At 47.1% G+C, this 14,800-nt stretch overlaps 1 protein-coding gene across 1 annotated transcript in view; it reads left to right on the top strand.

The window, feature by feature from the left end:
• GFRA4 (GDNF family receptor alpha 4) overlaps positions 1–14,800 on the top strand; it is an 80,720-nt gene that overhangs the window by 50,374 nt on the left and 15,546 nt on the right. Inside the window, exons 2-3 of the mRNA XM_026121815.2 lie at positions 8,433–8,711; positions 12,458–12,538. Coding sequence (XP_025977600.2) covers positions 8,433–8,711; positions 12,458–12,538 — 360 coding nt within the window. The remainder of the gene's footprint in view (positions 1–8,432; positions 8,712–12,457; positions 12,539–14,800) is intronic.

Genomic DNA, 14,800 nt, shown 5'->3' with positions numbered 1-14,800 from the left:
CTTGATGCTGATGCAAAGCAAATCATCAACATTGCAATTATAATTGGATTTTTTTTGAAGTGTCCTGCCTCTAATCTAAAATTGCCCCTTTTTGCCACAGTTCAGGATGGCAACTTGTTTAAAAATATCCTCCCCTGCTCCAGTGGGGGATGGATTTCCATCTTCTGGACTGCTACAGCCAGATCTCGTTTAGAAAAAGACCTCGTCGGGACTGTTACTTTCACCCTCGTGCTCCAGAGATATCACGCTCTAATGCACTGCACTTTCTTCTCAAGGACTTCGAAGAGGAAGAGAAAATGTCTCAGTGCTGGACAGGGCAAATGCAATTCAGCTGCTTGTGGGGTATTAGAGTCAATTGCTATTCTTTTTAGATCACTCTCACTTCATCCAAATGCAGAGCCAATTGAAGTGATAATGACTTCTCTGTCAATGGCAGCTTTCATTTGAAGTATTTTGATATGCCAGGAAGAGATGCTTTAAAATGCCAGCAATAAATACATGTTCAAAGCAATACACTTAGTACCTCAGCTGTAAAGTCTGTATATGTTCCCATCAGCTGCTTTTTTCCCTGAATAAATTTTAGGCACAAACAATAGTCACTTCATTTTCCATAACCCTCCCTTCACACACACATACGCGTGCACACACACACACACACATTCTCTCTTCCCTGCTCTCTGACTTTGCAAGAGATCAGACTAAGGTTCTCCAAGAGATGTAGGCAACTTGCGTGCTTCTGTCCTTGGAGTTATGGCCAGTTAATACTGCCTCACCGTGCCACATCTCTCCAAGAAACTGCATAATGCATTCTGCTGTTGGAGACAGGATACCTGTCATATTTTCCTGGAATCAGCCCGATAGAAAGAATAAAGCTAATTCTGGCTCAAGGATTCTTGATGTTCCCATTGAGTTGCCCTTCTTTGGGTTATGCTTTCTATAGCATCCAATAGCCAAATACCAGACCTGAATTCACAGGAAGGCATGCGAAGGAAGGCCTTTCTCATCTTTACCTTCTGGATGAAGAGGCATAGGTCTGAGCCCTGTGCAGCACATAAGGACATCTCTGGCCATAGAATAAGGTCAGAAAGGGGAAACGAGGCCCATGAGATGAGTTGGTGGAGCAGACCAGCCCAGAGTTAGACCTAAAAGGCAGCTGTCTTATATCTAAATTTGCTTTGCTGTGTCACAACAGACAATCTTTGTGTTTCTATCCTGTGGCCAGGACATTTTAAAGCCAAATTTAGCTGCATCTGGTGGTTTTACATGTATCTACTTATACCTTTAAGTACTTAGAGATCTCTCCAGAGACCTCACATTCTTTAGTACAACTGTCCTTACAGATTACTGCTAGATGCACTCTTAGCTTCGTGGTACGGACACAGGCTGAAATGCAGAGATGCTCAGTTATCCCACAGAACTTTGATGTTTATTTTTAGGCATTTGTGTTAAGATCCTAGTGACCACAAGCCCCACTAATAGCTCCAGCTCCTTTTTGTGGTATAGCTGTTTAGCTTTGCAATAGGGAGAAGCAGCTCCGTCAGACCAGAAATTAGGGACTAAGGCCCCCTTGACATATCAATATCATGATGTCCCCAAATTCTGGCAAGCAGTGAATGTGCCATGGGTCATGTTCACTGCCCTCACTTCTGCCTTGGTGTGGAATGTGCGTTTCAGGGTACACGTTGCAAAAGGGTGCGTACCAGATTTGAACTTTCGTGGGTGCTCTGAACTGTTAGCCTTCTCTCTGGTCAGCTGGATGAATTTTACTTGCAATAGGTGCATGACTATTTACAACCAGGTCATATGGTGGCCTGATATTCATCTTCACTGCATAAAAACATTATTTACAGCTGAGTCGGTGGTTAGTTTGGCTGAGTCAGTCCAGCAGGACAGGGCGTTCCAGAGGCATCTTTACAAAATGAAGGCTGAAGCCTTGTCAGAAAGGATGTGTTAGGCTAGGAGAATAATGATATCCAGGGAGACTTCCCCCCAAGTTATCCTGAGAGTTTTCATGACATATTCTTTTCTCCTCTCGGGTGATGGAGGCACAATGTCACTTTGCCAGACCAGAGGCACTCAGAGGGCTCAGGGTTTCCTTTCAGCTTAAAAGCTTGCAGACACAACCCAACGAATAATGCTCTAGCCCGTGCCTTTTTCCCTGTAAGGCTCTAGTCATTGACTCGCTGGGGAACAAATAAATTGCTTCACCTTTCCGTGGTTCAGCAAAGTTAGAGTGATGCTTGTCTCTTTGGTAAGTGGCTAACTGAGCTACAGATGAGAAGGGTTGTCAAAGACAAACTGGGGATTACTGAGCTCATCTCAGCAGATGTCTCCAACCCCACTCTTCATGCCCTCCTTAACTCATTCATACTTTCATTTAACAGTTGTAGCAGTCACATTTCACACTTCTAGGGATCACATTTCACACTCACTTTGCAGTGTAAGTCCCTACAGGGCAGAGAATCTCCCACCAAAAACTTTTGCTCCTCATCACACTTGTGCAGCTCCATCATGCCAAACGACCAGTGTGACGGCCCCACAAGAGCAAGGAAGAAGAGTCCTCTGCCCCTGCAGGCCCAACAGAAAAAGTTTTACCTTCATGTGGGTATTTCTCCTTGCACTCAGACTACTCACGTTATCTGAGTTACTCCAGACTCCAACAACTCCAGTTATCTCTGTGTGTGTGCTTTGCCTAGAGCTGAACATCCCCTCTGCCATCAAAGTCAATGAACATCTTCCCATTGATCTCTACAAGTCATGGTTAAAATTCAGAAGCACGTATCCCTACCGCTGGACCTCAAAAGACACTTCACTAGAGGATGGGTCACAGCTTGCTTAATAAATTTCCTGTCACAGCGGGGATCTTGACCAACAGGGCATTTAAAGTTTCAGGCTTCTTTGAAAGTATCTAGGTGGAATGTATTAGCTCATGATAAGCAGGAATGCAGATTAGAGGAATGGGTCTAGTTTCTTCTGGTTTCAATCCAGTGCAATGAGTAAATTATTTTCTATTTTGATCAGCTATTAGAAGGGAAAGAAACGCTTAGTGAATGTTACTGCATTTATTTATAAATCCCAGTACCTAAAGTCCTGAGCATATACAGGCAAAAGATTGCTTATAACCTTAAAGTAAGGGAAGAAGGGTCAGAGATGTAGGTAGAAAGAGTCAGGCAGCACATTTTTACTGTCTGCAGGAGATATGCAACATGCTGCTGGGTTGAACTTTCTGGCTTTGTTCTGACACCTGCAGACATCAGACTCCTGAGGTGTTCTTGGCAAATTCCCCCGCCTCACCCCAACACTGACCAGGAAGAGTTTTTAGGAAAAGGAGGACAATTTGCACTGTGGGATTTCATTATGTGCATGTCATGTCTATAAACCCACCTAGTTCCGATGAGGGCTGATAGACTCCGTCCCAGCCCCTTGAAATGCTCGTAATGCTGGAGCTCTGAGCATGCACTAAGCACAGGAGAAGACAGGCAGAAGGGAAGGAAACTTCCCTTGCCTGGGAAACAGCTTCCCAAAGGGGCTTGCTGAGCACTACGAAATCTGGATGACAGCAACGAGTTCTGGACAAGGCACGGGGGGATCTGCTGGGAATGTTGTTCTCTGGCAGGTTTTGGAAAAGACCATCAGTATGGCACCTCCTTAGGTGATCCTGGGCCCTTGAGGGTAAAATCAGGACTTGAAAGCATAGTCTAAACAAGGCTTAGCAGTGCATTAGCCGCCTGGGCCCATTCATGCATAATTTATGTTGGCTTATGAATATTTGGGGCTTCCTTCCAGATTCTCTTTCCAATTCTTTTTCCCTCCTGGACAACTGTATGTAACAGCTTATTTCTGACAGCTCTGGGTAAGCTGAAATTTTCTGGCTAGCAAGCATTTGCCTATTAGTGAACACCAACATCTGTCCCCCAGATTTAACTTCATTTGGCCTATTAGGATGGGCTCCATCTGGCCAAATGTAGACATCTATATTATAGATGCCTGTGTTTCAAGTAGGTCCCCTAGGCTCCTTATAGCCCACAGAGAGAAACCGGCCCTTCAGCCCATCCGTATGGGTGGGATTCAGCTCACAGACAAGACACCTACCTTAAGCGGCATTATTGTTGACCAACCATGGATAGCTAGAGCCATCTGAGATGTGCTAGGGTCTCTGTCACATCCGCACAGGGCTGGCAGCTATAATATAGCACCTGTGAGAGACCTGAGATGTTCTGCAAGAGGTAGTGGAGGCCAGGTGGGATGCTCACAGGGCATCTCAAATGTCACTAGAGGAACATGTTTAGGCAACTAAATCACACCCCATGGAGTCCTGAGAGCTGTGCAGCTAACCATATGGGCATCTACTTCATGGTGAGATGCTCTGCAGGCAGCTGTCACGTTATCACAGAACACAAGCACCCCATCCAGTGTCATCTCCCAGGTGTTTACGCTGCCTACGTGCTGGCTGGCAGACTGACTCCAGCGTGAAGAGAGCCAGCAGATTTGCAAGCAAAACAAGGCTGGTAGGGGAGTGGAAAACCAGCTCCAGCTTCTGCACACAGCTGGCCTGAGATACCTGAGGCCATGAACTGTCCGGCCTTGCAAGGCCCAACATGACCCCTGCATCCTCCTCTTTGTCTGCTGTCCCTTCTGTGGAACAGTTAGGAAGAATTATATAAAAGGCTTTCAGCTAACCAAAAAAAGACAACAAGCCATTTCTGCCACTTCGTTAGAGATTTTCGGTAGTTATTCTCCTCTAAGCAGCAGATATTGTAAAAAGCAAGCATAAAACACCAAACAAGTCAACAGATTGTCTTGGAAATAATAAAAAACAGTATTCATCAGTCCCTAGCACTGTGCATGACCCAGGTGGTAAAATAATTTTAGATTCACATCTTTCTTACACATACAAAAACCGGGAGTGAGGGGAATTCCAAATCCCCAGGTTGAACATCAGACCCAGAGCTCCCATGAGAAGTGGTGTGATGCATCCCAAAGCGTTCGAAACCCAGCTACTGCTGCAGCGGGGATCAGAAAGTCACAGTGGCAGGGCCTTGTGTCGGTACTCTGATGCGTCAGACAAAACATTTTGTATGCCATTTCCAGACTAACATGTAGTGTCACCTTCACAGTTCTTTACCCCAGACACAGCTGCATTTCAGTGACGAAGGAAATGGTCTCATTAGAGAAGAGTCAGATCTACGTGTTTAAAAAAAAAAGTCACTTTGAGATACCTGTACAAAAAGAACCATGGGTTTATTAAGGCAAGGGGAAGAGCTAGATTTTTCTTCTTACTGTTACACATTATGAGTAGCTTTATGCAAGTGTCACTGAGGTAAGCAAGATCAGAAACAGATGTGGAATATAGCTACAAACAGGATGTGAAAATAAACTCATTACCCCATCTGCCCACTGTAAACAGTGTGAAATTGGCAGCAAGCGAGGAATAAAAATCCAGACAAATGGCCTTTTAAAGAGAGCAGAGGGAGCTGGAAGTTCTGCTATTAGAAAAGCAGAGGCACAAAAAAGCCCGAGCCCCAAACAACCCAATGCCTCTACCAAGCCCTACTGACCTGAGATTAGTCAGGGCAGAGGTGGAGACAATTCCCACAGTGGAGAGTCTTCAAGGTGCTATTTTTGAAGGCCATTCTGTCTCTGGGAGAGAAGATCTGATTCTGCTTTTGTCCCTGCCTGTTAGGAAGCACCATCTATTTTGCAAGTCACAGAGATTTTTTTCCCCGAGAGACGCTCTCTTAATGTTGCATAAAATTACTCTCTCAGGGGTAGTGTGAGGAGAAAAACGTGGTGGTATGTTGTCTCAGTTGCAAAGACATTGCTAACAATAAAAGCCCCTGAATGATTTGGTCTTTAAGTGACATGATTATAGAATGGGTCGTTCGTGATGCTCCAGTTAAAGTTGCTTCAAGCACCTCTGTCATAATGTCTGAATGGGGCTGTTTTATGCTTTCGGCTTGGGCTGTAAATATTCACCCCTGGCCTTTGCTCTATGAAGCAAGACTCAGCTTGAGGATATATTTACTTAAAATTTTGCAGGAAAATTTCTCAAATGGTCAATCTGCTTGATTTATTTAAAGTGGGATCCCAAAGTATTTTACAGCTTTTCCAGGCTGGCTGTGTTTATAACTGTCCTGGGGAGTATCTTCTGCAATTCATGTAGCAGAGAGGGGGAAGGAGGGTCATAATTTCTATTTTAACCTACTTTTCTAGCTGCTGACATGACACTGACAAAGTCATCTCTTCTAGAATGAAATCTGCCTTGCTTTATCTTAGTCCAGAGGAGACTGTTTGGAGAGAGGCAGGGCACAATCTGCCCCTGCTTTTCTCAATTAGGAACGTGAGTCAAGTTTTTTTCTACGGAGTCTCTTTAGAAATGTAGTGCATGAACAGTTCAACAGTATCTGAAAGCATAGACTGCAACTTCAGCTCACTTTACAGATCTCAGAGAAATTGCAAAGCAAATGATGTTTCAAGAAAACTGGTTCCTTGATTTCGGAATTCAAGATACAACAGCCCAAGGCAGAATTTCCTACATGTTGGAAATAGTTTCTCTCTCCACATCTGGCATATCCAAAAAGGTCTTGAGAGCTAAATAAAGCAGGTCTCTGAATAAACACGGGGTAGCAGAACTCAGATTTGAGGTGTTTTGAGATTTGAGACAATTGAAAGCTTGGTGTTGGCCATGGGCCACTTCAGAACAGTTTGGAGGCTGATGAAAGGTTTTGCATTTGGGACTCTACTGGGCCATTTCAGGACAAACCACCTGGCGGGTTCACCAAAGTTTGTAATAAACATAACTGAAATATCTGAACTCCAGTGCTGCATTCTACTGTAATCAGCAAAAGCAACAGAAGCAGCTCTTTCTAACCAAACACACTGCGATTGCTGTGGGAAGAGAAATCGATATCCTGGGCTCAAGATGTGAGCTAGGAAGAACAGCAGAGTTAGGGTGGATGCAGAAATTCAGGGCATGGGAGGTAGCAGGTGGAAGGAGGAAACAGAGACTCTGCAGAAGTTGATAGACTCCTGGAGAGAGGAGGGATCTCATGAAGCTCTCCGTGATGCAGATCTGGGCCCCACATCTTCCCAGAGAAGAGAGGATTTTTAATGTTGTCTGAGTCAGTTTTCACTAAGGGCAGACACTAGACATCCTCAAAGATTGGAAGTTGCCTGTACTCAGCACGATTTTCTCCCTGTGTCACTGGTGTCCCTGCACACCTTGTGAAGGTGGGATTTCTCGCCACACCATCATCTTCAGCCATGTATGTTCAAGACCTAGAGCCCTTAAGAGTGGCTTAGAGAAAGCCCTGGGGCCTCCAGCTTTTTCACAGAGGGTGAAGTGCACACAGTCACAGGAGGTGTAGGCAAGGGATGTCCCCCAGCGTTACCAGCCCTCCATCCCGCCTACCCTCTGAAGTAGGAGGGAAGCAGAATAATGTTAGGGACCAGCAGTTCCTTTGGGGAGAGTTTGAGAAATCCTCCTTTAAGGTCTTGACAGAGGTTTATGCTTTTCCAGTACAGCAGGATCTGAAATTGTGTTATAGGCATTAAGACCAATTCTCCCCTTCCATTAACCAGGTTTGCATCTCTGTCACACCCCCAAGGCATGGTGCAACCACGCCTGGTTCATGTCAACGTGCTCTGGAGCACCTCACCAACCAGGAGGAGTGCAATTCGCCTGGTCCTTGACCCCTACCTCCCCTCCCAGTGCAAATACTGAAGAGGTGGTGACAGTGAACAAGGGCCAAGTCCTGGGATACCTGTGGGCTGGATCCGTGTCAAAGCATCCCCATGCAGAACCATTCATGGCTTTTTAGAGTTGTAGGCAAAATTGTGAGACTGGGGTCTTGGTAGGATTGTGTTGTAATTCACATCAAAGGGCAGAAGAGAGCTGGGGAAGCGAAAGGCCTGGAGAGGCTCTCTCTCAAGGAGAGGGAGAGTCTGTCCTTCTGGCTCCTCAGCTTCAGGTGCAGAAGGACACTTGCGTCTCACTGTTGCTGACGGTGCTGCAATATGAGAGAGAGGGCTGGGCTGAGGTGTGAAATTGCAGGTTGTGTCATGTCTCTGTAACATCCCTAGGATTTCCTTCTGCCTGCTCCTGCTCCTTCCTAAAGCTGCTGGGCAGAGTTGCGGCACACTTGGGTGGCCAGTTATTCTGAGTCCTACCAGGAGGGCAATTCAAGAGTAGGATGGGTAAGCCCAGGCATTTACTCTCCAGCTGACCCGCTGGGGAGACCACCATGTGATCTGCCTGCTTAAAGACTTCAGAAGCAGGGTTATTGCTTGTAGGGTGTATGGTGATGAGGGGAATTTCCATCTCTGTGTGTGAAGATGGTCATCCTAACCTGGTGCAGCCCATGAGAGGCGCAACTCATTTCCCACATGGGGTTGCTCCATCATCTCACACCCATTCTCCGTTTCTCTTGCAGAAGGTATGGCGGAAGCTGTCAGCTCAAGCAGGGACTGCCTTCAAGCAGGAGAGTCCTGTACCAATGACCCCATCTGCAGCTCCAAATTCAGGACCCTTCGGCAGTGCATTGCGGGCAACGGAGCCAACAAGCTGGGCCCGGATGCCAAGAACCAGTGCCGGAGCACGGTAACGGCCCTGCTCTCCAGCCAGCTGTATGGCTGCAAGTGCAAACGAGGCATGAAAAAGGAGAAGCACTGCTTGAGCGTCTACTGGAGCATCCACCACACGCTGATGGAAGGTCAGTCAATGGAGGGGGGCTCATTTCCTTCAGGTCTTCCTAAAAGGGAAGTATTACAAGGAATACTGACTTTCTGCAGAGTTCCCCAGCACCAAAGTAGAGGGCAGAAAGGCCTTCCCTGTCCGATCCCTTCCCATTTTAGGATACACTAATCCATGCAGTAATGGCATTTTGGGGAAAGCAAGGACCACCAGCAGTAACTGGAAGACGACTGACTTCCCAGCCTTGAATGGAGCTGCTTCCAGCCTCTCCCTTCCTCAGGGAGCAGAGAGGCTGAGCTGGTGGCAATGCCCTATTGCAGAGAGGGAGAGGATGATTAAGGCAGAGTGTGAGAGGCCAGTTTTCCTGGGGGAAAGTAGGAGAGCAGCAACAAAGGATATAAAATGAGTTTCATGCGTGGAAAAAAATGAGGTACGGATATACCTGTGCTATCACATCACCTCCCATGGCTAAAACACTCTTAGGAGCTGACCAGCAACAGGGATTTGAACCTTTACCCCTTGGCTGGGATTAAAGGGGGATTTGGATTGGGTTCTCCCAATTTCATACCATGTGGGCCGTTATATAGAAGGCAAGAACCAGCCCTTCAGTGACCTCCTTTGAGCCTAGAGAAAAATTATCTAGAATTTCATTTTGGGAAGGACCAAGATGTCTAGGGTGTTCACAGAACAGCTAATCCATGGGACCATCTTGGGCTATAGGGGCACATCTCTGCCTCCTTTCTAAGTTTAGGGTACCAGCCTGCTCTGGCCACGGCAGGCTAGGATACAACCACAGCACAGAGCTGCAGGAGGAATATGACAGGCAAATGTGGTGGGACTTGGTAAATTTATTCTCTTTCCAGCACAGAGATGTCCTTTATGAATGCAGACAGTATAATAAAGTTGAAATCCTGAGGTTCTGCCTTTCATTTTTTTAGTCTGGCCTTTTTCATGATGTTCCCAATATACCTGGAGATCTTTTGCTGAAGAAATGCAGGGTATGCAGAGTATGATTTTCATTTAAATAGATGTTAGCCAAGACCCTCTGAGCCAGAGATTTTATAGAAACACTATACAAAGTCTAGGTATTGAAGAAAAAATATTGTGAACTTAGAAAAATTCACCCTCTTGGAGGATCTCGAGTGCCCCAGTGTCTTTGGGATAGGGAAGATTTGAAGCTGGTGACATCAACCTGGAGTTTAAACTGTTCCCAGAGCCAGTACTTAGAAAGTTTGGATTTTGACATTTTTTAAGAGTCATCATAAAAATACAGCTCAGTGACCATAACTCTTCCTTGTCAAGCTGGTGAGTATTTTATGCACCATGAAAATTAAAATAGGGAATAAAACAGAACCTTCCAACCATGGGCTGCAAAATAGATTAATAAAATGCTGCTGGCTGAAAGCTGAAAGGAAAGGTGCAGGGGTGATAACACAGGCCAAAAGGCCAAGCAAAACAAAAGGGATGAAGACAATAATGCACAGCTTTCCAGGATGGGAGCAGCTTGATCAGGTTCCTGGAAAGCTTTCAATACCGGAGCTTGCAGGGTGGTGTGCTCGGCAATATGAACTGACTGGGGAAATAAGAGGTCTCAGCACCACCCAGGATCCAGCCCTTCCCCTAATTGCTAACCAAATGAACTTATTTGCATTGGTGCCTGGGGAAGAGGTGGCAATCTGGCTTCTCCATTCCTCGCAAGAGTTTGAGTCACAGCCCTTTCCCCGTTGACCTTTGTGGCCTGAAGCTTTGGACATGGCTCAGCTCTCCCGTCCTCACCTGTTTTTCTCCTAAAGCAGCTCCTGTCTCCTGGTCCTGCTAACTGATGCAGCTGGGTCCCTCTCCATCATTCCTGCAGCTCCCGAATGGCCTTTCTTTCATCCCATTTTTATGTTGGAGGCTTTGCAGATCTGTTCTGGAGTGGACACGGCTTCTACAGCAGAGGGGACATGGCTGTGGTGATACAAAGGCCACTGTCAGCCTGGACCCACACCTGCCCTGAGGAAGCTCTTCTGATCCAACTTTGGGACAGTTTCTTTTCTTTTTCTTGAGCAGAGGAACTCTAGCTGCACCCCAGAGGCCTGAGAGCCAGGTGTGAACAGCGCGGGGCAGAGCAGGGAGTCCAGGCATGGGGAGGCCTGGAGAGGCACGGCGGTGCAGGACGGCAGTGCTAGGAGGACTTGCGCTGCTCTGGGACCAACGGTGGAATAGCTGGGAGAGGATGGACAGCGGGTGCTGGGAAGGGGCAGAAGCCTGGCACAGGTCTCTGGATGCGGAGTGGGAGATGGGTGCTGGCCAGGCAGGATGGGATCTGTCCCAGTGGCTTGGTATCTCTGTCCTGGAGGAGACTGTGAGAGGGTTGTTACTGGAGACTGCCAAGACTCTCCCCCATTTTTCTGTTTGGTTTGGTGCCCCGAGCCTTTACATTTTTGCAAGCACCAGGTTCATTTGCAATGCTGATTCACACTCCCAGACCTTTCATTTCCCTGTTTTAATTTCCTGGGGGAAATATATTTCATGATAGTCACGTGTTCTGAAGTCCGTATACAGGTTTAATTGACTGAGAAAGGAAGCCAATCCACGTGCTCCATGTGGGGCTTTGTCTTTCAGTCATACTCACCCAGGAGGCTGTAAAAAGCTTCCTAGAAGCCCTCTTATAAAATCAATCGTGGAAGTGTGTGCTCAGGGAATTTACAAAGCATACTATTTACTCTGCTTCTCTTGAGCGCGCCTGTGTTTAGCCACCTTCCCATTTGGAGACACAATAACATGATGACAACCCGATAACAATTCTCTGATAAGGTGCTATATCATCAGGACATAAAACTGCTACGCTGGAACATACAAATGGGCCCCTCTCCAGTCAGTAACGATGCAAGATATTTCAATGAAGGTGTAAAGCTGCCTTGTAATGCACCTGTGGTAATTGCACAGGGCTGTGTACCCTGGGAGCCATTTCTTCCTGACCGCAGCTGGTGATCAGCATATGCCCGAAGCATGAGGTTTGATAGTCCTTTTATCCCAGCCAGTACATCTGCTGCCGCTGTCCGTATCCATCTAAATGTCTAATAAAAAGAAATGGTACTGAGCTATTTGCTTCAATAATATTCTGTGGTATCCATCAGGGTGACGGGGCATTACAGACCATTGAGCGGATGAAAGGGAAGCACCGATTGAATAAAATTAGCTCCCCAGCAACTTAAGAATTAAGATGGGGAAGTTTCTGCTGGAGCTGTGGATCGTTAGCTCCACGTCAAGTAAGAAAGGGAGAGGCATTAATAAATATGGAGACTTGTGCGTGCACCCACAATCCCATGCACAGCCTTGCCTGCTTCCTGGAAATATGTGAGGACAACTGACTCAGGGAAGACCATCTAGAAAAATAGCAAGAATGATGATAGAAACCCTGTTTATACAGGGAGCTGATGGTTTTAACTCTGTTCATGAACAAGAACCTGTGTTATAGTCTCGTGTCCTCAGAGCCAAACCTCATAGAGGGGCCAAGGATTTGAGTTATCCAGGGTCACAACTGGGCAGCTCTCTGAGGCATTGCCCTACTCCAAGGCATATGTTTAAAAGCTATTTGGATCCTATTCTCTTCCCCGCAGCCACACATCAGTTCCTGTGACTCTGAGTATCCACTCACCTATAGCCTTTAGATTGGAGCAACATCCTCTTGACCCTGAGATCTGCTGAACTTTGTAAATCTCAGGCATCCCTCAGGGGCCTCCGTTGCCTTCTCAACAACTTGTCCTTTTTTTACCCCAGGCATGAACGTGTTGGAGAGTTCTCCTTACGAGCCGTTCATCAGAGGCTTTGATTACGTCCGGCTGGCATCCATCACCGCAGGTAGGTGGGCGGGAAGGTGTTCTTTTACAGACTCGTTTGAAGTGGGGTGCTGGCTCTGGGAAGAGAATCTTTTGTGGTCTCTTGCTGCTCCTTAAAAGGCATTGCACGGCTCAGGTCTTGCATTCATTTTTCCAAGAAGCTGCCTATGATTCCTGGGCTAAGCTGTTGGTAGAACACGACCACAGAAGAAGCACTTGTGATTTTTGTCCTTTGGCCCTTTCATTCCCGTACTATGAAGGACTGGGGCTAAGGGAAGGGACAAAAACCTGTGAGTCTAAAGCCATGTGAGGTGAGGTAGAAGAAGTTTTACTGTCAGATGATCCATACTTTTTAGGAGCCCATCCTACATGAAAGATGGAAAACAAGCTCCCCCACCTTTTTTTGAGGAGGAGAAGGAAAAACAGGGGAGGAAAGAAAGAGAGAGAGAAAGAATGAAAGAGTTGAGCAGGAAAGCTAGACAGAAGGAAGGAAAATGAGGAGCTATTTGACTTGGAGTGGGAAGATGAGTAGAAGCTCCTTCATGTAGCAAATCAGAAATTTGTGTAAGGGCTGGATGTGACTGGTACCAAGAAGTCCATGGTGGTTGCCAGGAATGAAAAACCTGGTCATGTTATTTCTGTCTTGTCCCTAGGGAAAAGCGAGGACTCAACTCTCCTTGGGGATCCTCTGCTTAGATAACTGAATGCAGATTGATCTTCCGTATCTTTAGGTCATAGGTTGACTGAAGACTGTCCTATAGGTTCTCATCTTCTGGTCTTTTTCCCACACCTTGTCTGTTAAAGGGGATGCTGAGAAGCTTTGCAGAAGAGAAGAGGGGACAGCCAGGTCCATCAGTGTGTGCAGAGGATTATTGGGATGGGAGATGTGTCAGTCAGCCTCCACACAGGCTTTGTCTCAAGTTTCCCAACAGCTGGAGGTCAACTTTCCTCTTGTAGGAAACAAATGCGACAACGGCACTTTCCCAGCTAGCACAGCTCCTGGTCTGGGTGCTTCTGCCTCGACTCATGTAGGTCTCCCCAAGTAGAAGAGGCACCAAGGCGATGAATTCATTGCAAGGACAGAAGCAATGTGTCTGATGTTTCCTGCTCTCTGCCTCAGGGCACCAAGGTTTGGAGGCTTCTTCCTCAGCATTTTCAGAGTACCAGTGGTGGTTAGTGGCTTCTGGAGCATGACTGGGAGGCAGAATATTTCCTCGCGTGCCCTGTTTGGAGTTCAAGGTCTCTCAGGCAAGCCTTTCCGTTCCCAGATTACTTGCTTTGGCATTGTCCCTAACGGCTTGATGTGTTGGGAAGGGCCTCTTCCAGCGAGGTAAGAGTCTCCATACCAGGTGAATCACCTGCGCGATGCAGAAACATGCTAGGTAGGTTATGGTTAGGTATTAGAAGGCACTTCCACATCAGTCACAGCACCAAACTCTGCAGGAAAAAAGGTCAATAACCCGTCCTACCGGCTTGATCCCAATTACAGCATTAAGCCCCATGCCCTGAGGGGACTCAGACCTGCGTTCTGCTCTCCATCATCTAATCCCCTTAATAAAGCAAGCAGAGCTGCTTGACACCTTTCAGTCCCCTCATGGGCATGAACTCTGGGCTCAGCAGTTAAAAGGTCAGCGTGGTAGCTATTAAGCCATCAATCACTAACATCACAGCTGCCAGCATGACCGGAGTTCAGCTCTGCTTATGTGCCACAGCCGTGGGGAAGCTTTACCAGCAGTCATTTTTGTTACCGAATTACCTGTCTGGGAGCAGGTAATGTATTCTGCGCATGCCTCTGATAAGCTCTCCTGATGCGCGGCGTGGTTGCTGACCTTCAGACATCCTCGGAGGGGATAAGGAGGGGAAACTGTTAGTGATTTGAGTGGACAGAAAGCAGCCAGGGCCTCCTGGTTCCCACAGGGCAACTGCAAGTTTCCCTCCGGGAGGGAAAGGGGGATGAACCTGCGACAGTGCCAGACGACAGCCGAGCTCTGCATGGGTAGATGTGGCCAAACAGCGGTCCTGTGGCAGCTCTTCCCAACTGGCACCTGGCTCTGGGTTGGGGCCCGGGGCAGGATTGCACCCGAGCGAGCCAAGAGCAGCCTGTCCCTGCAGCCGGCAGATATCTTCAGTCCCTGCAGCGGCAAGGCACTTGCTAGGTGAAGAAGTCCAGAAGCAGATTAACCCATCAGCCTTTGACAACCTGACCAGGCGAGGGGAAGGGGGAGAGGTTCTCCCTGACCTCACACCTTATTACTGTCTCCACTTGACTGGTTTGAGCGTGGAA

Source organism: Dromaius novaehollandiae, chromosome 4, assembly GCF_036370855.1.
Source record: "Dromaius novaehollandiae isolate bDroNov1 chromosome 4, bDroNov1.hap1, whole genome shotgun sequence".
Classification (NCBI taxonomy): Eukaryota; Metazoa; Chordata; class Aves; order Casuariiformes; family Dromaiidae; genus Dromaius; species Dromaius novaehollandiae.
The sequence above is the reverse complement of the archived record's forward strand: the minus strand, read 5'-3'. Positions and strand labels throughout refer to the sequence as shown.